Consider the following 27,365-nt stretch of genomic DNA (forward strand, 5'->3'; position numbering starts at 1 on the left):
TCCCACACACTGCTCTTCATCTAATAGCTGAAAGTGTGTTTTAAAAGGCTGTGATAAAATCATAGAATTATTTTGGTGAAAAAAGCCCCCAGCACTACCAAGGCCATCACTAAACCATGTCACCAAGTGCCATATCTTCATGTATGTTAAATCCCCCCAGGGATGGTGATGGTTTGTGACATGCCTGTGTCAGTGTCACAAACAAACTTCCTCCAATATCCAACCTAAACCTCCCCTGGTACAACTTGAGACCATTTCTGCTCATCCCATTGCTTGTTCCTTGGGAGAAGAGACCGACCCCCACTTCACTGTCTCCTCTTTTCAAGGAGTTGTAGAGAGCAAGAAGGTTCCACTGAGCCTCCCATACCCCAGAGTCCCTTCTGTTCCTCAGCTGCTCCTTGTCAGAATTGTGCTCCAGCTCCTTCCCCAGCTCTGTTGCCCTTCTCTGGACATATGCACTGACCTCTTTAAGAAGGGTCAGTTGCAAGAACTAGGACTGGTCCTTCCCGTACAGTGAATTTGCTTCACAACAGTCCAAGCCATTCACTGGCCACTGTTCTCATGTGGTTTTCATAGTCTCCGTGCTTGGGTTAAAGCATCCCTGATGCTGGATCACAAGTGGGTTTTGCAAGCTGGGGAGCACCCAGGAAAAACTCTGGGCTATGGTGATTGCAGCAAGATCTTGTGGTGCTGTGGTAGAGCTGGCTAGAACACAAGGGATTTCTATAACTGCTAATTTATGCAGGTTCACAATATAAGAGTGTGGGGGGTTCACAATATAAACTTGTGGTGTTTTCATGTCAGACAGGAGAAATTTTAATATGTTAAGCATGCAACTGCAAACCAAATAAACCTAAGTACATCATCTACCACTTACTGAGTCTGTGTCTACCACTTACTTTTGATATGCTAAATTTGCAGCCTAAGCATAGTTATTTCTGAGCTCTTCGAATTAGTCCTCAGTAGTAAATTACTGTTGACTGAATAATTACTAAGACTGCATTAACATTAATCCTTAAGACAATACACTCCTCAGCCCTAATTTCCTCACGGGAGCAGGCATGCATTGCATTTCTTTACTATGGTTCTTGCACAGCCTCAGGGCAGGGCAGGTGGAGGGCTGCTGCCTGCTGCTGCCTGGGAACCCCTGATCTGTCCAAACTGGCCCCCACCTTGCTCTTATCACTGGGGACAGCTTAGACTGTTCAGCACCCCAGGCCAGGCATGAGGATGTCCTCTCCAAACAGGAGATATCTGAATCTTCCCATGACACGAGTTCTACATCCCACATCCGAAGCAGCAGCAGATCGCTGCCTGGCCAGATAAATGTTGCCATGTGCTTCTCCCCGCACAAGCACTACCAAGCCATCGCTCCTGCTCCAAGCTTCATTCCCACACTCCCACGTCCGTGATCTCTACTGGAGCAAAGCTTTCCAGCCTTTCCTCGCACATCGCTGGCACGGGCATCCTTGTCTGAGCACAGCTCGACACGGGCACCGTGCTCACACCTCCAGGGAGCTGTGTTGTCCGAGCAGGACAAGCGCTGTGCTTGTTGTAGACACCACCGGCTTTCTGAGCGCTCCCTCACGTATTTCAGAAGATGACAGCGTTGTTCAGATTTCTGGAACGGCTTTGACAGCTATCCATGTAACCTAGTGTGGGCAAAGCCAGAGTCACGTGTAGAGCAGGAATAGTAAATGAATCGAGAAGGGAATATAAAAAGCTCCTCTCTCGAGGCCAGAGCTGCTATAGGCTCCTTGAGCAGACACTGCTGACCTTGTCGAGGGTAAACACTGCCGGGAAAAAGCACTGGGTTGCATTAGGGACGGGATTTCAGGGGCTGAGAGAACGTTTGATTCCCAAAGCCGTGTCTGGTCCTTGTTTTCCTCTGTGCCAGTGTTTAGGAGGGCTCCCATTACTGATGTCGCTACCTTTCGTGGGATGATCCAGGGGGAGAGCCCGCCGCCCCGGCAGCCCCCCAGCTCACAGCTGCTGGCTCGCTGTTCCAGCTCCCTGTCCATGAACCGTTCTCGTGATGCCGGCTGTGCTCCGCTCCCGGGGGGATGGCACCATGCCCTGCGCCTCCATCTTGCAACAACAATACAGGGGATAGCTGAGATATTTTGGGTCCCCCAAGGGAGGGATTCAGGGCTCAGGGAAGGCTGCGGGCGGCGGACCCATCGCCGCACTCCCACCAGACGCGGATCTCGCACCGGCAGCTGCTGCCGAGGCAGCCGCCCGGTCTCGCCCTGCCGGTACCGGAACCACCCGGTCCACTCCGGCTGCGGCTGCCCAGGCAAATAAATGGAAAAAACCGGGACACGCCTCCTAAGGAAAGCTTCGGAGCCGGCGGCGGAGCAGCAGCGGTGCCCGGGGGAGGCTGCAGGGATGCCGCGGGGTGGGCAGAGCCCGGCTCCGGGAACCCCCCCGGTACCCAGGACGCGCCGCCCCGCGGGGGCCGGGCCGGGCCGGGGCGGAGCCGCCTCCGCGGAGCGCGCGGTTCCGCGGGAGACCCGCGGAGCTCCGCGCTCGTCATGGGCGACTACGACGCGGCCACCGCTTTCCTGGGCGAATGGGGACGCTTCCAGCGCCTCGTCTTCTTTCTGCTCAGCGCCAGCATCATTCCCAATGGCTTCAACGGGATGTCAATCGTGTTCCTGGCCGGCACGCCCGAGCACCGGTGCGTCGTTCCCCGCGGGGCCAACCTGAGCGGCGAGTGGCGCAACGCCAGCATCCCGCTGGAGCTGCGGGGCGGGCAGGAGGCGCCGAGCCGCTGCCGCCGCTACCGCCTGGCCGCGCTCGCCAACTTCTCGGCGCTGGGGCTGCGACCCGGCTCCGATGTGGAGCTGGAGGCGCTGGAGCAGGAGCCGTGCCTGGACGGCTGGGAGTACAGCCGCGATGTCTATCACTCCACCATCGTCACCGAGGTGCGCGGCCGCGGTGACACCCCTACCCCGGGCCATGCCGGGGCCTGTCATTCTGTCTGGGGGAGGGTGAACAGGGAGCAGGAACCATCGGGTGAAGTGGCCGAAGGGTCCGGGGGGGAGTGACGATGAGAGGAGCGAGAGGGATGCGAGAAGTAAAGGTTGACGAAGGAGCTGCGCGCCCTCGCCATTCCAGCTGTGTTTTCCAGCTTGTTTTACTCTGATATAGGTTTGGGTGGAAGGGGAGACAGAGGCTGAAAATTAAAGCCCGCTAGTTTCCTCCTGACACACGCTGACCATTCCGGTAAATTTTCTGTGTGATGGAATTGCTCGTCCCCAGTGCAGCGTTGAATGGGGACACGGACACGTTCAGGTAAACACACACCTAGCCTGGCTGGGGCTGGAGCACAGTGGAGCCTCGCTGGCCCCACGCCCTGCAATGCCGGTGGCTTCCGTGGCCATGGGCGCTGGGCTGGTGGGAGGCAGGTGCCGTGGTCACCCCTGCGGGAACCGGAGCTGCCTGCAGCTGGGCTGTCCGGTCGCTTTGTAAGGCTCTGCAGTGGCATCGTTTGTGCAGAGTGTCACACTCTGTGGGAACATCAGCGGTGCTTGTTTGGGTCTTCTGGCCGTGCCGTGGTGTGGTGGCACTGCTGTTCTGTGATTCTGGCACGGAGCGTGGAGCTCCGTTAGAGAAGGAAAATTATTCCTCTGAAGCTGAAGCAGTGCTGTTGCTTCTCTTCGTTGTGTAAGGGGTTTCAGGGAATAACGGGCTCACATTCGTGCCAGGCAATGACAACTGGCAGGCTCTGTGGTCCTGCAGCCGAGCGAGCCCCAGGTAGCCAAGGGCCACCCTCGTCATGCACTGATGGCTCAGCCCCAGGGTGCATGAGCGGGTATGGGTGTGGAACCCTCCTCACCAGTCCCTGTGAGTCAGCAGCAACATCTGCCACCAAAAAAATCCAAGGATGGCATAGCCAGGAAAGGTCCTGATAATGAGGAGAGGAGTCTGTGCCCTGAGGACACAAGAGGAGGGTCAGTGCTAGGGCTGTGCAGACATGCCAGGCAGGCAGGATGCGGGCAGGAGATGTCAGCCTCTTGTCACCTGCTCAAAGGGATGTCACTGGCACGTGTGACACTTGCCATTTGTGCTGGCACTCCCTCAAAATATGACATCAAGGCAGAGGTTCATGGGAAGTTTGCCCTGCTCCTGGCCATGGGCAAACTGAAGCAGCAGCCTGGCTGCAGGAATGGCTGCATGGCTGGTGCCTGGTGGCCACCTCTGCCACAGACAATGCCACTCACAGCCAGAAGGAGCTCAGTTTATCCTGGTGTGTCTATGAACTTCTGGTCTCTGTTTTGGAGCCAGTGCTTGCTCTGGGAAGGCGGTAAACAAAGCAAAAGGAGGAGAAATGTGATTCTTCTTAATGAACAGTAAATAATTTATGTTGTCAGATGCCAAATGAGCATTCTGTACAGGATTTGGATGGGACATAGCAGTGGGGTTTGCCATGGGGCCTGGGGCATGCTGGAGAGGCAATAGCACATTCAGAGACGGAAACCAAGTGTCAGGTTCCCATCTGTAAGCCAGATGGAAAAGAAGGATACTTGTTTTGATTCAAAATTGTCACGGACATTTGGAAAAAATGCAGAATTTGGTTTCAAAACAAGGAAAACAGGCACTGATTAAATGCTGGAAAGAGGCAGTTTAGCCAAATTTGAGATGCTTATTTTTGTACCCAACATTTTTCTCTGTATTAGGAAAGACAAGCAAGGACATGCCATCAGAAGAGCTCAGTGAAGAAACAGCTTCAGTTCAAGAACTCAGCTGAAGAACAGACTTGATGGTACAGGATTAAGCGCTGGAGACTTAATTTGATTTGTTCAATTGCATTAAATCCATTTATTAGTGTTGCTTGAAGGGAAGTGGGAGATGCCAGCTCAGCACCTGTGTTACCTCATCTGTGAGGACGTGCTAAACACTGGGAACAGAGAATCCCAGACTGAGATATTTTTGTGGTCTTAAAATGGAGATGATGGGGAAAGGTAAATGTGTCTACAGGTGGTATTTGGGCCAGGATGATGCAAGAAAGGGGCTATAAGTGTAATGGTGAGCAAGTGGAAATGTGAGTCATTGTGGGGTCAAGAGTGATCCCTTTGCTGAGATGAAGGGGCTGCAGGGTTTCCTTTTCCTATTGGCAGGCTCCTGGGGTCTGTTACATTGGTATTCTTTTCTGGAACTTAATCTACTTTTCTTTTACTTCCAGATAATAATGCTCAGATCAAACATGCATTAGAGGCTCAAGGAGAGACACTGATATTGCCCTTAGGAGTAGGCATTAGGATCCAGTTAGTTCCCCTGAGCCAGGCTGTCACCCAGCACTGTTCCCTGGGGACACACTGAGCTGCTCTCCACCACTGGGACACGGCATGTACTCTAGACAGCACTTAGAAGCCCCTGCAAAGGGCAGAGTGAGTGCTGGAGGCTTTACTGGGGCTACTGATCTGTCACCTGTGTCATCCTGCTCAGTCCCTGCCCCAGCCCTGGCACTGATATTAGTGAAGGCAGAAACCAGAAGCTTTTGGGACTTGTAGAGGCAAGAGACTGAATAAGAATTGCTGAATTTCAAAGTGGTTTGAAGGCATCTGAAGGTCTTTTCTCTTCTGTTGTGGCTTTTTCCATCAGAGGAGAGCAGCCCTGCCCAGCACTGGAAGCCCACCAAGCTCGGGCATGGAGGTGCTTGTGCTTGTCACTTGTGCACTGAGCAGAGCTGGTCTCATTGCTGGACCTGGTTCCCTGGGGGCAGGATGGGGCCATCTGTGAATAATTAACACTTCTTAAGTTATTCATCGTCAGCTTTACTCTTGGAAGCAAGTTCAGATTTTCCCTGGTTTGCAGCCCCACCCATTAATACAAAGCTCCACTAGTGTTTTCTGCTCTGATGTGGATGGCTTATAGTCAGGATGTTAATTAGGGATTTCTGATTGGCAGGGGGGCACTTTGGGCAGTCAGGGCACCTTCTCCAGCAATTTCAGTTTTTCAGAAAGCTCGTCCATCTATAGTGTTCTTACCAGCAGCTCCTAGCAGAATTGGCTCTTCCAGTATCTGGGAGCTTGCTGGAAAGGGTTGTGGGGATTTTACAGGAATAAAGTGATTTAATAACAGTGTTCTTGAGAAGCTTCTATTCCTAGCATTCTGAAGTCTTGCTTGGAATCTTACATGAACTTTGCTCCCCAGTTTGCTTTGCCGGGGACATTACAGAATTACTTATTTTCTAGTTAATGTATAATTAGCCCAGTAGAGACAGATTGGAAGTTCTAACTGTAGGCAGTTCGGCTGTGGCTGGGCTGTAGCTCCTGTGGCTCCATGGTGTGCTTGGTGCTGTCTGTGATGGATGCAGCCTCTGAGGAAGGGCTCAAACAAGCTACATTTCACTCTTCCCTCTACACTGAAGCATTAGTGAAACCTTACCATGTTGGTACCTGGTTGATCACTGTGCAGTGCCATGGCATGAGCCTCAGTTAGAGTGAGTGCCTGTGGGGATGAGAGGCTGGAATTTGGGAGATGAGGTGTAATTGTAGAGTAGGGCTGTATTGCTCAGGTACCATGTGATATTTGAGCTAAAATAGGTGGGTTATTCACTCAGCAGCTTCAGGTATACTTAAAATCAGATGGATTTGATGTGTTTGTGTGATTCTGGTCAAATGAGTTCTAGTAAACAGTAACCCCTCTTTGGACAGCCAGCTGTTTATACATCCCCCAAATCTGAAGGACTTGACCCTGTACAGTGAATTTTTGCTGGGTATGCAGTATGTCATGGGAAAAAGTGGAGCAAACACCTGAAGAGGAAGCATTTGGCACCAAGGAGGTAATGCAGTTTCATGGGCAAGTTATTATTTAGCTGGGTTTATGTTACAGCCAAAGAGCCTTTAGCACCATGGAAACATTTTGAAAACTCTGATCCTTAACCTTGAGCAACTCAAGTCTGAAGGTTCAGGAGCAGGTGCTGTGCTGGTGGCCCCAGACCAGGGTGCTCAGCACCCAGATAATTAACAATAGTTTGTATGAATTGCAAATTCTGCCACCGTTGGTCAATAGCTTTCCCCATATGGGGAAAGGAAGGTACAGCAGGATGTGGTAAAAGACCTCTGCAGTGTACTTTGAATGCTGTGATTTTTGTAGCTGAACTTTGCTTTGTTTTAAATACTGGACTTGATTTCTACCGACCTTGTTTACAGAAATGTGTTTTCTTTCACAGGTGAAGCAGATCCCTGCATCTGTTTTTCACAACTTGCATCCTTGATTGTACCAGAGCCCCACTGACCCACATGCTAACCTCCACCTTCTCAAAATACAGTGCAGATAAGTGCAGGTGTGTGCCCAGATGGGCCCACACTTCACCACCTTTCCCTTCCCAGCAGGGACAAGGAAGTACCTTAGAGAAAATTCTGCCCTAGGGTTCTTTTTGTTCTTAATCAGATTTAAGTCTTGGAGGCACATTTTTATCCACAAGTCTCCTTGTTCCTGCACTGAAGACCTGTGTGTTCCTCAGGAGGAGGCACGGGCTGTGTTTTTAACCTCAACTTGTGTTTTTTTTGTCATGTAGCTGCTGTTACTTTGCAGGCTGGGAAAAGGGCAGAGGTACTTGACTCCCCTCTGCTGGCAGCATACTTCTGTTCTGTCTGAAAATAGGCATTAATTGCATCTCTTTCCTAAATTATAGTCCAAAGCAAACCGCATCAAACCACACCGCCTTCCTCCTTGTTTTGGGGTTTGCTTGCCTGTTGTGCAGCAGCAGTGAAGCTCATCTCCCAACCCACCAGTGGTTTGTTTTTCTCAGGGCTTGTGGTGCCATCAGGCAGCACTTGGGTGTCTCTAACACAAGAGTTGCCCCTTGTTGCCTGCAGTTGCTCAGGAGCCTGAGCAGTTCTGATGGCAGGTTTCTGCTCCATCACCAAGCCTTTGCCTGTGCTTGGCCCATCCATTCTCTGAGCAGAGGGTGAGTGCTGGTGCAGGCAGTGACCCTGCTCTCTGATAGCATGGCTAATTATTAAAATTATGCTGTATTTTATGATCTAACTAGCTTACCAGTGTGGTAGAATTATTTGATCTGAGAGTGACATGTTTGAAGCCTCTCCCTAAGTACTCCTGGCAGGCATGCCTTAACCAGATTAGTCACCAGGAAGGGAGCAAGCCTTGGCAGAGACATGCTCAGCTGTAACTTCGGTGGACAGAGGCTCATGATGCCATTTCTGTTTTTTTTAAAACCTTGTCTGAAGTTATGAGTAATTTTAGGTGGAAGTTTCCACACTGGCTCCTGTCCTAAGTCTGCAGCCCCAGCCAGCTGCAGTTGTGAGGCTGTGAGTGATGGGTGTCAGTGGTGAAGGTTGTGGGGTGGAACAGAATTTGGTAACACTTCAGTGCAAGAAAAGAGATTTCATTCTTTGTGTCTTCTTACATATGTTTTGTAAGCCCCAGAAGTTAGAGATGCAGCAGGTTTTGTGCTGGAAGAGGTGAGCTAGAAGTGGTCCTTAGCTGGCATGGTTCTTTACCCATCTCCATTGCTCTATTTCACTGGAAGCATCTTGGACCATGGGGAGCCAGCTCCAGGGGTCTGGTGGGTACATGATGGGAGGATTGTGGTGGAAACAGGTCCAGGGCAGCCCCTGAGCTGCACACACAGGCTCCCATCAGGTTTGGCATTGCTGGCTGCTCATCCCTTCAGAGGCAGTGGGGCTGTGTCAGCTGCTGGTGTTTTGGCCTCATGGAGCTGCTGGAGGAGGCATTCACTTTCCCTTCTTTTTCCTGTGCTTTAAGCAGGGTGTTCCAGCAGCGACCTTGACCAAGAAGACAGTGCCAGTGATGAGTGGAAGATGTGGGGAAGCAGAATTCCATTGCATGGAAATGTGTGTGTCTCCAAGGAGCACTGGGGCTGTGTCTGAGCACAGGTCTTTCTCTTGCAGTGGAACCTGGTGTGTGAGGACAACTGGAAAGCCCCACTGACCACCTCCCTCTTCTTTGTGGGGGTTCTCATCGGCTCCTTCATCTCAGGGCAGCTCTCAGACAGGTAAAGCCGTGGGCAGAGCAGGGCAGACCTGGGGCATTTGTTTTTAAGAGATAAAAGAAATTAAATGCCCAGTACTTTTGAGTTCTGATCAAAATTAGGTAACTGGCCTGGCTTCTTCAAAAATTCCATCATGGTCTAGGTAAAGGATTTCTCTCTTGTGCACTTCAGAGCCCAGGGACTGATCTCCCCAAGGAGCCCATGTGGCTGTTTTGCAGATTGATGCAGTGGATTTCCCTTCACAAGCCACCTCCCACTTGTTTCTTCATCCAGTCCTTTTAGTAGTTTAAAAGATGCTGGGTTTTGTTACACATTAACTGATAAACCCTTGTTAGAGCTGCAAGATAGAAACTTGACCTTTGAATGAAATCTCTGCATAGGAGAGATGGTTTGGTGGAAACAGAGTAAGGACATATGAGAGGAAGGAAAAAAGATAACCTGAAAATTATAGCAATTGTCGTAGCATCTCACTAAGTAGGTATAAATGTAAAAAAAATCATTACAGGCATTTGATTATTGTCTCAACAGTGTTGAGGTTTTTGCCTTACAAGTGTTGAATGCAGAATATACATTCCCTCTGCAAACCTCTGCTCCCCCACTCCATCCAGCCCTCAGCCCTGTGTCCATACTCACATGGTGGGGTCTCTGATCCTGCTGTGATTGCTGTCTGGGAATGAGGATGTCATAAGGTAGCAGAGGGGTTTCAAAACTCACTGGGAATCAATCCTAAAGCCTCCAGCATTAAATTCCATGTGATCTGAATTTAATCACCTGACTTCTGCCCCAGTGCAGAAGTCAGTTGGTGTTACTGTTTGAAAGAGAGATGAGATAATCACTAAATCCCAGTGGTGCCATTTGCCCAGTGGGAGCATTTGAGGAAGTGTGTGTGCCCTGTTGGCAGCACAGCCACTGAGAGCCCAGCTCATGCCTTCCCACGTGAGCTTCCTTGGATTATTTGGGGGTTTTGTCAGTAAAGGGTAATGACCTGAGCCTGTACCCAAGCCATTTCCCCATAACTGCTAGAGAAGTCTTTCCCAAGTGAAGGGTTGCTGCAGACAGCAGGCGATGCAGCCCATGCAGCATCTGTGCCCAAAGGTATCAAAACCTGTGTGTGAGCTTGTCCTGCCTCTCCAGGACAACATGCACATAATCCTAATGCAGAGAAACAGGTGAGAGAAATGTAGCTATAGTGAGAGGCAACTCAGAGTGAAACCAGTTGACAAAGCTGTTTAGCACACTCAAAGCATAATGGTGTTGCAGAGTATAGATGCCAGTAGCCTAAAAGCCATATTTCCTAACTTCCAGGTGTGTGGGTCACAGCCTGCATGTAATCTCCCTATTGTACTGTTGCCTAGTCTCCTTAATCTCTTTATAGTGGCTCTCTTATGTTTCTGCTCATAGCTTTTCTTCTCTGTTTGTCTCATGGGTCTTGGAAATGTTAATATTTTTTAGTATATATGACAATAATAAAATTATTTAAGATGCACAGAACTTCAGGTTGTGCTAAGAGGCATCACTTGAGATTGGATATTTGTTCTCCCTTGTGTCCTCTTACATTGCCCCCAACACAAATATCTATGTTTCAGTAATAATCTCTTTCTTTACTAAAGGTTTGGCAGGAAGACTATCCTTTTTTTGACAATGGCTGTGCAGACTGGCTTCAGCTTCCTGCAGATCTTTTCCACCAGCTGGGAGATGTTCACAGTCCTCTTTCTCATTGTGGGGATGGGACAGATCTCTAACTACGTGGTGGCCTTCATTTTGGGTATGAATATGTTTGCATTAGATTAAATGTTTGCTTAATGTACTGTCACTTTTTTTTCCCTTCTGAATCTGGATCATTTAATTAGATAGTGGTAAATCTATATTGCTAAAATTCCTACTTTATGCCAGTATGATTATTTTTTCCTCTGTGATTCTTTAAGCCTATACTTGAAGATACAGTACTACTATACTGTAGGTTTAGGGGAAAAGAAGAGAGCAGGAAGAGTCTAAATAAACATCCATTTTGTTCCTCTTTGGAGAAGACATTCAAGACAGCCTTCAGGGTTTAGCAGCAGCAGCAGCAGGTCTGAGATAGAGAAGGCATTTTGGTTCATCCTTGTCTCCCTCTACACCCTTTGCAGAGAGGTCAGTGCATACCTGAGTGCAAAGCCTTGGAGCAAACCAGCAATTCCCAGGCACAGTGAGTGTCAGGGGGACCAGAGCAGAGGAGCAGGGTGGGTGCCAGAGCCCCATTAGCCATAAAGTCATTGCTCTCAGTGTTGAGATCAGTGATAAAGTGTTAAGTGTTGGAAGATAAGATTTGCTTTATTTTCTATGCGGAGTGTAGGAAGAAGGACCCAGCAGCTGCATGGGTACAGTTGCTGCCTGGGGACCCTGCAGGGAACAAGGGACCCCATGGGGAAGGGGACCCCACAGAGGCTCCCACTGGACACCTGAGTTTCAGGAAAGGCAACTGCATGGGCAAATTATGAGGATGAGTGATACAGGTCTCAGGGGGGAACTGGGATTTTCAAGCATTGCCTTTAAAGTGTGTATAAATATATATTTATGGGTGTTTTAAAACCCCTAGTGTCAACATTACAATTTGTAGATCATAATGTGAGCTAGATTAAAATTGTAGATTACTACTTAATGCTGGTTTTTCCTACCCCATGAGGTTTAATGGGGAAAAAATAGTTCAGAAGAGCATAATATGAAGTCTGTGCTAAGAAGAGGATACAGCATTATGTCCCCAAGCAGCCATGAGTCACTGCTGCCTATGGCACAGGGAGGATTAAGGTCAGGCTGTCAGCAGGAAGATCCCTTGTTGCCATCAGCATTGTAGCTGTTCCTGCCCTTGCTGTTACAATTGCCACTGCTCTCACTGTCCTGGTAGTTTAATTCTTGTGTGGAGCTGATGGAGCATGCCATGGAAAGGCTGGGAGGTACAGCACTGGGTAAAGCTGAAAATCCTTGTGGAAACACATGGGTCTTGTGTAGCACAAGGTGTGGGCTCTGATCAAGCAGGAGTTTAGCTCCCAGCTCCCCTGGGAAGGTGGGGCACAGCTGGATGGGGATTGGGATGCTGTTTTTGTGCTCAGCACAAGCAAAGCTGGGAGGGAGGACCAGGAGCACTGCACTGGGCAAATGGTGCTACTGTTCAGAGGGGGTGCTGGGTTTTCCCTGCTATCATTGGGCTGGTTTAATTAGTTAGCTGTTTGCTGGCCCTTGCCCCATTGTGTTGTCTCTTCTACCATCCTCTCTTCTGTAGAGTTGTCACAGCACAATGGCTCCCAGGGAGAAGAGAGGCAGATTCCTGGGCCACTTGCCTGTAGTGCTGGCCATTCCCCAGCAGCCTTGAGGCTGGTTCTAAGGGCAGGATTAATCTAAACCAACTTGGATGATAGCTTCCTCATTTAAGTGAGCTGTCAGCTGACTGTCATGGTGAGGAGGGAGGTCCTTCCCACCCTACACCCCATAGCCAGCATGTCCCCATAAGCAGTGTGACTTCTGCCTGTGGCAAGGCAAACCCAGGAGCTTCCAGGAAGCTGCACATGATAGAGGTACTGAATAGGAGAATAGACCCATAATAAGGAAAGTAACTCCACATCCTGATTACAGGAGGTGCTGGAGATGATCCCCTTGTTTCATCCAAGAGCAGGCAGGGCTGACCTGCCGCTTGGGAGGGGAGCAGTGACATTAGCACCTATAAACCATTGACCCTGGCTCTGCTGCAGCCCTGGCACCCTCCATCCCCAAGTGCAGTGAGTTTTATTCTAAATTCAGCCCAGGTTTCTCCTGTCATTCAAACTTTCAACATCCAAACCTCTGTTGTCTCCCCATGTGTAGCTCAGACTGTTTCAGCATCCTTAGCCACACAGGCTCATGCTGCCTTTTGCACTATTGCCCACCTTCATGGAAATAGTTCCCCCTTGAGCTGTTGATGAACTTCTGTAGTCAAAGTTTTTTCAACCACTCTCTTAGCTTTAGTTCTTGGTTATTCTCTGTGCTCAAAATTGTTGTATTCAGGTTCTGGGACTGTAAAACGCTAAAGAGATTTGCAAAGGCATGTTGGTAATGTCCAGGAACTCTTACTTCATGGCTAGGAGAATGAGCTAAGAGGAAAGACAGGAGAGATGTCGTCTCATACTGTGTTTAGATCTACACAAATTATAATGTAACATTTAACAAACTTAAACCAATGTTTCAAGTACCAGACCTCTCCCAAGAAAGCCCCTCTAAACAAGAGCAAGTCAAGAGGAAGATGGTATCATTTATCCCCACACACTCATTTTAGCCCAGCAAATTCTTATTTTCAGGTTTTTTACTGTGACTTTATTCAGTTACTCCGGGTTTCTGAAATGAGAATTCATGTAACTATGAAATATGAGGATTTTCCAGTCTTGGGTATTTTTTTCCATCTTCTCTGCAATAATAAATGTCGAAGTTGTTGCCATGATACACAGCCCAAGTACACTCTCCACACTTTGTGACCCTCGTGCTCACTCAGTGTCATTTGCCTTTTAATTGAATCCAGATCAAACTGTGGTATTTATGGCCCTTGTGGTGCTCCTAATGTGAAGGAAGAGCTCTGTAGACCAGGGACTGAGAGCTCAAGAAGTGGGGTGGACCTGAGGGTTTGACTGGATTCTCTAAGCAGTGTTTGGGTGTTTTATTGTAAAATAATTTAGGTGCTGTTGAAGCTTAGAGCTGTCTCAGTTTTTATTACTCGCTATTAGGTTGCTGCATGGTGCAATGGCTGTAGGATGCTTTCCCTGACTGCTGCCTGGCTACTGGAACAGTAACATTGATAGAGGATAGCATCTTCCCTGGTTCTGTCCTTCAGCCCATCACGTGCTGATCCAACATTCCAAACTTTCTTCTGTTCCAAAAAATAGCTTGGAAATTTGTTTCTACCTCACCTCACTATAAATTCACATCCTTCCATCCCGTGTCAGTCTGTTGTGCTCAGACTTTTGCTCTTCCAAGTGCCCAGCAGTGAATTGCATCTTAAATCCGGATGGGTTAAGCGGGGGAGCAGGATGTGTCCTGGGTGAGCATGTGGGGAAGGCTCCTGGAAGTCTGCCAGCCATCCCCTATGCCTGTCCTTACCTGTGTCTGCCAATGCATTAATCAAAGCAAAGAGAAGTAGCTTCTTTATCTGAAGGTTCCAAATACTCCCAGCAGCTTTTCTGTACAGGTGGGTCTGTGCTGTGCTGCTCTTTTCTAAGATAGTTTAGCTTATTTTTTTTGTTTGTAAATGCAATAAAATATTTAGTCATGCTTGAAAACAAAGAGTCAAAATGCTAATCCAACCTCCCTTGTTTTAAACAGGCACAGAAATTCTTGGCAAATCAGTTCGTATTCTATTCTCTACATTAGGAGTTTGCATATTTTTTGCAATTGGCTACATGTTGCTGCCACTGTTTGCTTACTTCATCAGAGACTGGCGGATGCTGCTGCTGGCGCTCACTGTCCCGGGGCTGTTCTGCATCCCACTCTGGTGGTGAGTCCATGTCCAGGCCACGCTTCCCACCTCTCCTCCCTCCTGATGCTCTTTGTGCTAGGTGCTGGGTAATGGCAGAGGGTCAGGGAGGAGGGGCAGTCTTCTATTCACCATGTGAGAAAGCTTTGCCTTGAGGGGGCATTTCTTTGTTTGGGCTTTTCTTGCCAATTTTAAGCCGAGTAACTACCTAGAGAGCCTGGTTGGTGGTGTGTACTTGAAGCCCTGCTCTTTCCACTTGGACAGAAGCACTGAAGAAGGGCAGATAGCCCTGTTTGGTTGCTGCCTTGGGCATCTGCTGTTTTCTGAAGGGACAGGTGTTTGAAAATAGGAAAAGTCAGGTATCACTCACTCTTAAAAAAAGGATAATTCTAGGAAAGGAAAAGTCAGGTATCACTCACACTTAAAAAAAGGATAATTCACAACAGGAGTTCTTTCATATTATTCAAGGAACTCCTTTCTTTTTGCTATATTGAAAAAGTTATATCTGTAAGTGAGGAATTAGTATCTTTATAGCAGTTAAACGATTTAGACACACTGTTCTATAGTCTAAAAGATCTCCTGCATGTCCCAGTCTTGTTAGAAGTATCTGCTGATGGTTTGTTGGTTAGTTGGGGTTTTTTTAACCTTAGTCTTCAAGCCAATCCTTTGAAATGGTTTTCAGCTCTACCTCTGCTGGCATTGGATTTTAAAGACAGTCTGATTCTGTTTAAAGGTCAGTTTGCTTATTTCATTTGAAGTGTTTCAAATTCTATCAACACAGCAGCATTTCCCTCTGCACCAAGCAGCTGTTCTCCGGGGAGGCTGGTTTTGGGTGGGAGACTCTCAGATGTCTGCTATGGAACAGTCACTGTGAGAAATTTGTCCCCAAGGCATGGCTTCAGAGTGCTGCTTTGAAATCTATGGGCTGGGAATTCCCAGGCCTTTTAAATGCTTACACTTAAAAATGCCAAAAACGTCTTCTGACAGCGCTTTATCTGGGGCCTGTGTGGGGCAGATGGGGATCAAGGTGCACTGGCAAAGCTCTGTTAAGGCAGGCTGGTGTTAAATGGCATTTTGGCATGTGGACCCACTGCTTCCACAGGCCACCTGACATGCACATCCCTCTGCTCTGTACCATTCTTGCTATTTTACTCATTTCCCTTCCAAATCCTCTAGAAGGTTCTCTGCATTATCTCTGCAGTCTCAAGACCCTCAGCTTTCCCAGTAAGAAGAGCAGTGGAGGCAGCTCATTTTACAGAAATTCCCATTAGTGATCAATTATCAGATATAAATCATCTGATGACTGTAATTATTGACCTGGTTTTGAGTCAGTCTTTAGGGCTCATCAGAAAAGGAGTGTCTGACCTGCTTTTTTCCAAGGAGAGGAAAAAGTGCTGCTGGCTTAAGGGAGCATGATAGCATCTGTTAAGACCAAAGGATTTAGTTAAGGAAAGTTAAAGTTTTCTATCCTGTGTTTGGTGTTAATTCATTCAACATGTGCCTGTAATTAATTAGAAAATGCCATCAACTCTGCAAGGGGACACTGCCCCTGCCCTCTGCCTGGAAGAATCTGCTTCAGAGCTGTGGTAACATGGTGAGGTTTGTATATAAGATTCCTATGACACAGAACCTTTAAATACATGCTGTGTGTATTTAAACCATTTCCACATTGTGTGCAGTTTCCTAAGAATATTCTTGATTAACACTAGCTAAGCTACCCCTATCCTTTCTGTCTATCTGGTGACATCTGGTGGACATCAATTATTCCTTAAAAAACAGCCACTGAGGATAAAGCATCTACTATAGCATGAGAATATGGCCCCATATATTTGAATTACATTGCCCATATGCTTCTGTGCTGGCTGTCTCCTGCTGCAAGCAATCTGTGAGATCTGAGTGTGACTCATAGGCACAATAAATATGTTATTTATAACTTGTTACTTTTGGGAAAACATTGTCATTTATTCTGAAACTTATTACAGGATCATTCCTGAGTCTCCTCGGTGGCTGATCTCCCAGGGAAGATATAAGGAGGCAGAAGCTATTATCCAAAAGGCTGCAAAACTAAATGGCATTCCAGCTCCAACTGTGCTTTTCGATACTCCAGAGGTATGTTCCATACATCTGGTACTTTACCTTGCTGGCACTTACCCATTTGGCTGGTTGACTTGTTGGGAATGCCAGCAAAGGACTGGTTTACAGCAGCAGCTGGCAGTGACTGCTGGCCTGTGGTAAGTGCTGGGTTAGTGAGATCAAAGTGAGAACCTCAGAGGGAGGCTTTGTTTGCTTTTCACAGTAAAATTCTCTTCCTCAACAGTGGTTTACTGTGGTTTTCAACGCAAGGGTGACCCAGATTGCTTCATCCTTTGGGCACTGCAAAGACCCAAGGAAAATGTGTTTGTGCCCATTTCTGTTTAGCAACAGCCCTTTGCAGGGGGGCTGTGTGTGGGACCATAAATAAACACCCACATGAGCTGGGCTTGCATGGAGCCTGAGGGACTCTTCAGGTTGCACAAACCAGTCAAAGCACCTGAGTGCTACAAGGGGACTTGAAAACCATGATATGTGTGAAGACAGTGAAGAACATCAAGGTCTCCTTCAAAACTGTGTTTTTTCTGTATTTCATATTGATTGATTAAAAAGAAGAAAGTCTAGTGCAAACCTGGCAGCCCAGCAAGCCAGGGAGCACCATAGCCACAATGGGATGGCTGGTTCCTGTGCTCATCTCCCCCTCTACTGGCTCTGCCCTCACTGGAACTCCTCACAAAGAGGCACATTTTTCTTGTGCAAGGATCTTCCAGCCTTGCACCAGCAATGTCCCTGTGTGTGTAGGTCAGCTCTCCCTCTGTTGCCTTATACTGCCACCTGTGTTTTGTGTCTCCTGATAGAGCAGAATGTAAAGCACCATGTGCTCCTCTGCAGTGACTGCAGGACAAGGATGTTGCAAGTTACCCTTCCCCTGGGTAGGATCCATCACTTGACTATGACACACATATTTGGGCTGGAGATCTCTTTCCCAAATGGAAGTTTTAGTTTAACTTGAAGTGGGTGTTCCAGTTATGGGAAGCTCATTCTACATCAACCATGGAAAAGCACTTCCTTAACTTCACAGCCAGGCCTCAGATGTCTTTCAAACTGGGAATGACTTTTTTGGATTGCAGCATTTAATCATTCTTGCATATTTTCTCAAAACAAGGAGACACTCACCTGCTTCGTGGAAATTTTGTGTGCCAAAGTATCTGTCCAAAAAAAGCCCGAGGATGATGTCTGCAAGCTAAGTCTCATGTTGGAAGTATTTTTCAAACATTAATGGAAAGACACTCCTTGGAAACCATCATCTGTTCCTAGGAAAGGGATAGATCCATCTATTCCTGGATAGTCCTGTAGGGAGAAGTAGGGTTGTTTGTTCTTTGGGCCTGGGGGGAGCCTGGCCACAAGTTCTGGCTTTGCCCTAGCAAGGGCAAAGTGTGCAGGCAGAAAGGCACCTTAATGCCACCCAGAAGATTCCTGCTTCAAGCCTCAAACTAAACTCTCCATCTCCAGTCTGAGGTGGTGGATGCTTGTATGGTGTGCCCTGGCCACCTCACCAACCTTTCTCATCTGTTCCTCTCCCTGTCAGGATGCTGGCAGGCAGCAAACCAGGGGATTTCCTACATTCAAATCACATCACTTACGAAGGTTTAAGAGTTGAAAGGAGACAGTGCAGAGAATGGACAGAAAGATGCCTCTGGTACTTCTGGAAGCACTGTGTGAGATCCCTAAGGAAATGTTAACTCATCTGTCTGGTCAGCTGATACTCCTTTCTAATTACTCATCGTGGTGCAGTGAAAACTCTCCTGAGTACAGCTGGGTGCAGGGACAAGCTCCACCTAAGGACTGTGTTCTCTGGTGCAGAAGTAGCCCTTGGGCTGACCACTTATCCCCTGATAGTCATAACATCATAACTGCCTGGATTGTGGGTAGCAGAGGTTGTTATGCTCTTAGGTGTGTGGGAATTTTTTTGGTTTTGTTTTCCTTTTTCCTTCAGATGCAGGATTCGAAGCCTCAGCAGCAGCAGAAGGCTATCCTTCTGGACCTATTTCGAACCCGAAACATTGCAACTATTACTATTATGTCATTACTTTTGTGGTAAGGAAATGTGTATTCCTAAAGTAGCCAGGCAATAGAACAGTTTCTGATTTGAGGGCCATGCCACAGGTTTAGATACTAAGTCTGAGCCTTTGAGCCCAGCTCCAGTGGTCCTTGGCTGGTACATGGCCCTCAATGTCCTCACACCCACAGTGCATGAATACACAAGAATATGGAGATAAATGTTAAATATTTAGAAAACTATATGAAACAACTTGTGTATTTTTAAGTACGTTGTTTTTTTTAAAATTTTTTTTAAATGCTCCCCATTTCTGTAATTTCTATTTGAAGAGAAATGTTCTTCTTGAAGCAAAGGCAACAACTCAGTAACATAATGAGAGCCAGACTCATGGCCAGCATTTTTGTTCTGTTTCTGTACTGTGTCCATCTCAGTGAGATCCTGGTCTCTGCCTGGGCAGCCACAAGAAATGAGGACCCAATAATGCCATGTAGACAAACCAGAACTCTTTTCTGTCCATATTCCCCCCAGCAGAAAGGAACTGGCTAGCACATTTGGTAAGGCACTCCTGAGATCTGAAACCTGAACATCCAGCTCTCTGTGAAGATTAAATAAAGTATAACAGACCTACTGAGGGTGGGAAATCCTGATGCTAGCTACAAGTAGGAATGCAGTTGGCTTGGGAAGCTTGCAGGAGTTTCATGTGTCATTGAGTCCATTGCAGTGAAAAGCCTTTGTGAACAACTTCCACAAAGCCTTTTACTTGGTGTAGTGTATGCAGGAAGGACAGAGAAATCTGAGGTGTCTTCAAGCTGCTGTGGATATGATCACTGAATGGAATGACAGAATTAGAAAGAGGGGGTTACCACCGAGACTTTTTTAAGCCACAATGCCTGTGGCAGTGTTTTGCAATATCCTATTTTGTAACAACATCTGAGGCAACACTGAAAACTGCTGTTTTCTCGAATAATTTGGTTTTATTGCTTTTCTCAGGTTTTTTACATCAGTTGGTTACTTTGGGCTGTCCCTCAGCACTCCAGACTGGCATGGAAATGCCTATGTGAACTGTTTCCTCTCAGCTGTTATTGAAGTTCCAGCTTATGTGATCGCCTGGCTTCTCCTCCGCTCCCTCCCACGGCGCTACTCCTTATCTGGCACCTTTTTTTTAGGGGGAAGTGTTGTCCTCTTCATTCAGCTGGTTCCTGCAGGTACAAAAATAAACATGTGACTTAAATATATGAAACATTCAAAATATGTTATGGTACTGTGTAATAGTTCTTCAAAATTACTGGAAACCAGGATCAAGTATTAGAGGTCAAGTTTATGATGATCCCTTCCAGCCTTAGCTTTTTATTTTGCATTTGTATGTGCTGAGTCACGCTTGACTCTCATTTATTGTGTCAAATTACTGAGCTTTATATAGTTCAGGGGGAACCAGCTTCTAAAATGAAAGCCAAAAGTGTACTGTGATTTATCTGGTTGTGCTTCTAGGCTACAAAAACCTCATCCAGATTTTACTGTGTGTAAATCTCTACAAGATTTTGTGAAAAAGGGGTGGGTTCAAGCTTGTAGTTTATTGCTGTGTAATCCAGTTTTGTTCCATTTCATGAATGCTGTTTTACTTGAAGACAACAAAAATCTGAAATATACAAAATAACCTGAGCGTCTACACTATTCTTAGTGGGGAGTTTGGAGTCATCTAGCGATGGGATTTATAATCTGTATAATTAAAAAAAACCTAAAGCACCAAACTCATGACCTCTTAAAAAAACACAGCAATACAGTCTTTTGGATGTAGAAGTAATACAATTAATTGACAGTTTATTTTATTTTTTCTTCTCCAGAACTTAATGTCCTCTCTGTTGGATTGGTGATGCTTGGGAAGTTTGGCATCACAGCTGCGTTTTCAATGCTTTATGTCTACAATGTGGAGCTTTACCCAACACTGGTACGAAACATGGCAGTTGGAGCGACTTCCACAGCCTCTAGGCTGGGCAGCATCATTGCTCCTTACTTTGTTTACCTGGGTGAGATATCATTTTTCATGCCTTGCACTACACAACTGCCCAGAGAAGTTGTCTGAGCTTCTGCAGTGCAGGCTCAGCTTTAAGTTGCTTCATTTGTTGTCTTTTCAGTTCCTTCTCTTAGCTTGGGTGTGAGCTCACTGTCACACATGGTAGGAATTAAATGGAGCTCCCTGGGCTTCAGGGAAGGATCAAGCACTTCATTCCTTTAGGGACTATTCATGTAGTGAATGAAGTGGGTTAGAGCTGGCCCAATACAATGATGATGTTTATAAACTGTGCAGGCAGAGTGGCTGAAATGATAATCACATCTCAGTATGTCGTTAGTTTCCCAGGAGAGTGTGACAAGAAGTGATCTTGCAAGTAAGGAAGTGTAGCAGTAGGAAATCCATTGCTTGGTACTGTACCAGTACATCCCAAGGTGGGTATGTTGGGAGAGAAACCAGTGGGAATCCAGACATTCCCAGGATTTGCACTCTCTAAAGTAATACATAGAAAACATACATGTTAAGTAGCATTGAAAGTGTGTTTACTTGAAGTGGTTTCTTTAATTTTTTTTTTAATTTATTTTCTAAGCCAGTCACCTCAGCATTCATTCATTTTGATTTTTCTTATTGCTCAATATTTCTGTAAGCAGAATTATTAATTTCCTCATAGGCTTTTTTTTGACACTCAATGCCATCACTTTGAGTGCTGTGCATGTATTAACTGACAAATATGTTTTGGTTTGGTTTCTTTTTTTGTTTAATACATAAAAATGTTCCTCATGTTGCAGACAGGAGAGATTAGGGGACTAAGGGTGAAAGTATCTGTGAATACCTGCTGTTCAGTCTGGGGGGCTCAATCTCCTCTTTTTTTAATACACATGTGATTTATTTCCTTCTGCCATCACTGGACCTATGTCAACTCTCTCTGCCCCTAATGAGTGCTGCTTCCTGCTGAGATTTTTGATACAACATGAGCATGACTTAGCTGGCTCTGACAAAACATTGCTGGTGTACTGCTGAGGGGTTAGTGCTGATTCTCCATGCCAGGAAAGTGGAGAGGAGATGACTATCTGTATCACTTCTGCATTCCAGTGTAACTGGAACACGCTGTACCAAAATGGTGAAAATACCTTGTCTTAGTTTCATATTTGTACAGTGGAAATGTAAAGTTAAAGGGTCATCAGGACTGTGATTCTCCTTAAGGTTTTCAGTCTCCATTGCAACACTAAGAGAGAAATATAGACAAAATAACATATTTACTGTTTATTTTTTGTGGGTTTGTGGGGCTTTTTTCTCCCAGGTATCAATGGGCTCAGTCTTTAAAATATCTTGTTCCAGACATCAAAACAGTTTCTTAAACTTTAAGAGGTTTTAGGAGAAACTAGTCAGCTGCTGCTATTTGCTACAGCTAAATTAGGACCTTGCAGTTCATCCAGCTCAAAACCACAGAGGAGATCAGATCAAAAACCTCAGCTCTGTGAGACATACCCAGGGACATCTCATTAATCTGAGTTTAATCCATACATTATAAAGCATATTGCTCTATCCCAGTTATAAAATAAAGCTGTCAAGTCCAGTTTGGTACTTCCTCTATCTTCAATACTTAAACTCCTATCTAATCCCTTTTCTGAAAGACCTTTTCATTACTGTGCTGTTGTTGACTTGAGGATCTTGCATCCTGCCTAAACAGTTGTGTGCCAGCTTGAGGCTGCTGGCAGAGTCTGCTGCCCTCAAGTCCAAAACAATTTTCTGAATAGACCCAAGTCAGAGCCTCAGAAAGCCTGATGTTCCCTCCCTTTGCTGTAAGGAAGGCATTAAAGCATTTCCCCATTAATGAGCTGTTAGTCTGTAACTGACCTGTTCAGCTGACTTTGTCCCTTCCCTTCTTTTGCATCAGCCCAGCAGGATACATGATCTCAGGCAGTGATGAGTGCTTCATTTCTTTTTTTTAAAAAAAATAGCAATTTTATTCCCTCATACTGTATTATTTAATAGAGGATTGGGTTCTTGATGACAGTGTGCTACTGAAGGCTCCAACAGAGCTATTGGCTTGCAAGATGTTGATTATCCCAGTTGAAAATATAAAAAAAAACACAACCAACCAAAAAACCCCCCCCCCCCCCAAAAAAACCCAAAACCCAAAAAAACCCAACAAACAAAAAAACTACCCAAACTTCTAGCTGCTACACAAATATTGGGGTTGGCATGAAATTATGGTAGGTGTGGCCATCCAAGAGCACATGTTGAAGCTTTAAAATTGCAAAGTCCCTTTGACTGCTGGCAGGTAATAGATGTAATTCAGCTTTGGATTCACCTTTGATATCGATGAATCTTTCAGCTAATTATTCCAAATTAATTATGCATTACAGCAGTGTCTGGAATAACAACTTTACATGTGGGTTTGTCAATTGTGGTCATTAATTACTCTTGGGATGTTCTGTGTTCTGCCAGGTGCCTATGACAGGTTCCTACCATACATCCTGATGGGAAGCCTGACTGTGCTGATTGGGATCCTTACCCTGTTTCTCCCAGAGAGCTATGGCAATCCACTGCCTGAGAGCTTTGAGCAGATGCTGAAGGTGAAATGGTAAGGCAGCTTTCATTCATCCCGTGCTTCACAGCTATTCAGAGCACAGTCCCTTTTTACAATCAGGAAACGTGTTTCTTCAGGTCCACTGCAAAACTTCAAAGTTTCAAAGTTTGTTTTCTTTTGGGTTGTTAATTCAACAGCCAATACATGATATAATTCCTCAGCCAGGTTCCTTGAGAAAGGACATGTTGTTCTTTATCACAATTAGGGACTTCCTACATAATGTCTCCTGTGGCTTTTCAGCTTTGCAGTTGATGAACTGTAGCTAGAAATCCTAGAGTCAAACCAGATTCCTCTTGGAGGTTTCTTGTATGCACAGTCTGAAGTAACTGAATTATAATTGCTGAATGATGTTCAAGTTCCAGGTGTTGTTTACTGCACTGCTGCTGCCATCCAGCAAGGCACACTGTACAGAACATTATATTTTATCTAATGTTTATATTAGCAGTGTAACATGGTTATTGTAGTGGTGCTTATAGGAGAGGGAAGTGTCTGATGACACCCTGGAAAACGTTCTCAGTCTTTTACTTGCTTTCAGTTTCAGAAATGGGCAACAAACCACTGGCATTAGAAGTTCCAAGGAGAGCCCTAAAAGTCTGGTAACACCTTTGTGAAGATGTACCTCTCAGAGGGGCTGAAAGAAGAACAAAATCATTTCAAAATGCATTTTCTGCCAGAGGAAAATGAACAAAACCCAACAGCTACTGCACCATAGTTGTTATCCCCTGTGCTGCTGTCCCCAAATTTCATAGTATACTGACCAGATGCTGTCTACTCCTGTAGGACTATTTGTCTATAATTCAGTGTCCTGTTTGCTGGCATTTGATGGCAGACACAGTCCCTGTTGAGAAATGGGGGCCTGTCTGTGCTAAACACAAGTCAAGGAGTAAGGTGGAAGTGAGCCTTAAAAATAATGCAGCAGTGACTCCAGGCACTCAGGTACTCTATAAAAGCTACTGAAAGGAAAAAAAAAAAAAAAAGGCAAACCTAATGGTGTTTTTTCTCACTTTGTGTGTTGACTGGAGGAATGGGAGCTGGGTGTCTGCCTTTCAAAACCTGAAAGAAAGATCCTGGCCTCCTTTGAAACCTGTGACCAAAGCCCATAGATTACTAAGTGGAGTCAGAATTTGTTTGTAGCAGAGCAGACATAGACTTCCCTGTAAGGATATGGGTTTTAAACATAGCATCAGAGTGGCTTTAGATGTCACTGCTTTTCCCAGGACTTGGGATCCCCCTGTTCCTGCAAAAGCTGCTGCTTTTTCATAAAGCCTGAGCCCACCCAAAACCCTCAGCTTTGTGAATCTTCAGTGTCTTTGGGGGAGAAAATCTTGAGCACTGAGTAAGGACTATAACTTGCTGACTTTCTGGTGGGTCACACCCACTTTGAACAGAAAAGTGAGCTGTAGCAAGTCCGTGATCCTGTCCTAACATGCCATGCAGTTACAGCTTTCAGGTTTTTTGTGGTATATAGGCATAAGCAGTTTTTTACAGTCTCTTGAGGTGTTGTTTTTTCTTTTTCCCAAAGTATTTAATTTCTCCTTTGAATATATACCACTTTGTTCTGCACCTTCAGAGAACACTTACTGCAGTTTCAAAAGCTTTCATGAAACCTTTGTAGAATTTACAAACTTAAAGGTGATTTGATGCTCACAAAAATCTGATTTTCTCTACTGGATATGTTCACCTGCAGCTGTTAAAAATTCAAAAGGACTAATTTGGGACCACAGGGTTTTAAAAAAACCCCAAATACCAACAAAACCAGTGTTTTGTTTTTCAGTCCTACAGATTATGTATGTTTGGTTTTTCAGGTTTTTTTAAAATTCAGCAAAACTAGATTGGATGAAGACAAATGTAGAACTCAGAGTTGTGCTACTACTGTTTTATGAACACTACATTGTTTGAAGAGTGTAATTTCTATTATTTTTGTATTTATTGGCTGTATGTGGACTTCTTGGTCACTTAAAGTCTATCAGACCTGATAGACTTATTTTTATCCTCTATAAATAACAATTAGCCCTGATTCACCTTCTGTAAGGGCCAACAAAAGCACAGTGTCTCATCTCTAATGCATGAGTTCAGGGTAGGTTGTCTTGTGCTGTCTCTTGGCACAAGAATGAGGCTCTCCCTGAAGTTCAAGCACAAATATGAAGCTTTATAACAAATGCAAGGAACTTGTGCAATTAACTCAAGCTGCTTTTGGGAGTGGAAATATTATTTTTAATTTCCTGCAGTTATGCTTTTGCCATAAATGTAACATGGCATGAGGGAACCAGTATTCTGTGACTCCTAATCTTCTCATCCCTTCTCAATCAATTTCTCTAATAACAGCAGTATTTAATCTTGCTTTTACTTTTACAGAATTAATCTAAAGAGGTACTCTTTAGATGTAACTAAATTTCTCAAGAAAGCCTTTTTATCAGCATAGGACAGGTTTGAGGACTTGAGTTAAATATAGATGGCCATATTTTTATGAAGATTGTTATTTTGAGACTTATTTTATATGATTGTAGGCTTGGGTGTTTCTAAAAGGTAAATATTTTTGTACTCTTGAACCTTTCAATATCTTAAAACCTGCTTTTCCTTTTTTAAATAAGAAAAGGTACAGTGTTTTTTAAAATACCATATTTTAACCAGTCTCATTTTTCTTACTTAAACCATTGATCTTGAGCTAACGCCACATTTTAGTATTTTTAGCAGCAGATTTAATAATCTTTCAGAGGAGTGGAATGTCCTTAAAATTATGTGATGTTGTTATAAGGCCTTATGAAGTCTGAGCATGGAAATGAGGAAATGAGTGGAAATGAGGGAAGCCCCAGTTGGATTGTACTCACTGATGCAGGGGTCATCACACTGTGCCTCACCTGTAACCTGTGTCACCTTCACTGGGGTCTCTCTTGTGCAACTTTTGATCCTCAGCTGACTTACGGGATCTGCTAATGCTTGTATGAAGCTGTAGTAATTGTCAGTCATTGCCCTCTGTCTTCATTGTAATAAAAATGTGCACTGACATTGTTTCAACCTGCTTCCTCTGTGGATTCTATTTGAAGAGCAAGTCTCTGAACTTCAACACTTAGTGCCAAGAATTTTAAAAAAATAAATAAATGTATTTAGTGTGGATCAGTCGTGGAAAAAAAAATCCTAAAATAAGCTCTTTCACCACACAGGAAGATTATGATGGTGTGGTACAGTTTTTCTGCCTTTGAGGTGCAAATCCCTGGAAGCTGACTCAGGCTCAAGGATGATTTTGTATTTTAACTCCTATTATGTCATTCATTTTACACCTTTGAGTTTTTTCACAGCTGTGTGATTCCAACCCAGGATAAAAGATTTTAAATACAAGTGTTCCAAAAAAAGTAAAAAAAGTACACTTTTTTTTTAATCGGTTAGAGGTGTGAAAAATTATCAGCCATAAACAGCCACTTGAAAATGTGAATTAGCCTTATGAAGAGCAAAACCAGATTTCTGCAGTGATACAATTCAGCTTTTGAACTGTCATCTATGGGACTCTGAACTTCCTGCCAGTGCCACTAGGTACTGAGCTGGGATTTTTGGCCTAAGATTAGAATATTGTTTATTAATTTTATTATTTGCCAAGCATGTAGTATGCATTGCCTGAGAAAATAGGGTCAGGAAAGCTTTTTCACAGCTTTAGCTGAGACTGCTGAAGGGACAATGACAGCTGTGGGAAAGGAGAGAGTGAAATGAGGAACCTTTTAACTCCTGAACTTGCAGGAACTGCCCTGCTTTGATGAGCAGAACAATCCATGAAGACTTCTGGCCTGCATATGGTACTGTCCTGGAACAAGGTTTTACCGAAGAACCCCCCAGGCAGGTTCATATGTGTGGCTTGGGGGCTGCAGCAGCCCAGTTATCCTTCGGTGGGAATGCCCTGCCCAGAGGTGGTGGAATCACTGTCCCTGGAGGTGTTTAAGGAAAGACTGGACCTGGCACTCTGACACGATGTAGATTACAAGAAGCTGTTCGGTCATAGGTCGGACGCGATCTGCGAGGTCCTTTCCAACCTCATTGCCTATAACTCATCTCCACCCTGGTTTTTGAATTCTTTGTGCAGTAAATACGAGATCCGACGCCTGTATTAGTGGCCGTTCCCGACCACAAGTCACGAAGGGCAAGGGGACCTGTCCCTCAGGCCTAGGCCGGGCGAAGCTGGAAAGCGGCCCCAGGCCTTGGCGCGGCTTGCCCGGAGCGGAGCAGCCTCCG

The 27,365-nt window shown here is 45.5% G+C and overlaps 1 protein-coding gene across 3 annotated transcripts; it reads left to right on the forward strand.

Moving 5' to 3' along the window:
- Window positions 1-2,460: 2,460 nt before the first annotated feature.
- SLC22A4 (solute carrier family 22 member 4) lies at window positions 2,461-26,162 on the forward strand. 3 transcript variants are annotated; one of them, XR_004499311.1, is made up of 10 exons: window positions 2,461-2,927; window positions 8,886-8,989; window positions 10,597-10,751; window positions 14,306-14,477; window positions 16,439-16,565; window positions 18,484-18,584; window positions 19,537-19,751; window positions 20,388-20,491; window positions 23,006-23,141; window positions 23,683-26,162. XR_004499311.1 is itself a non-coding variant. In XM_015641763.2 (10 exons), exons 1-10 carry the CDS (start codon window positions 2,535-2,537, stop codon window positions 23,756-23,758), a joined length of 1,662 nt encoding a protein of 553 aa, XP_015497249.1. In that variant the 5' UTR covers window positions 2,467-2,534; the 3' UTR covers window positions 23,759-26,162. The 3 variants fall into 3 exon arrangements, 2 of the variants coding, with proteins under 2 accessions (XP_015497249.1, XP_015497251.1); XM_015641763.2 differs by having other exon boundaries at window positions 2,467-2,927; window positions 20,388-20,570; XM_015641765.2 differs by having other exon boundaries at window positions 2,479-2,680; window positions 20,388-20,570.
- The last annotated feature ends 1,203 nt before the right edge of the window (window positions 26,163-27,365 follow it).

This window comes from Parus major, chromosome 13, assembly GCF_001522545.3.
Source record: "Parus major isolate Abel chromosome 13, Parus_major1.1, whole genome shotgun sequence".
NCBI classification, from domain to species: Eukaryota; Metazoa; Chordata; class Aves; order Passeriformes; family Paridae; genus Parus; species Parus major.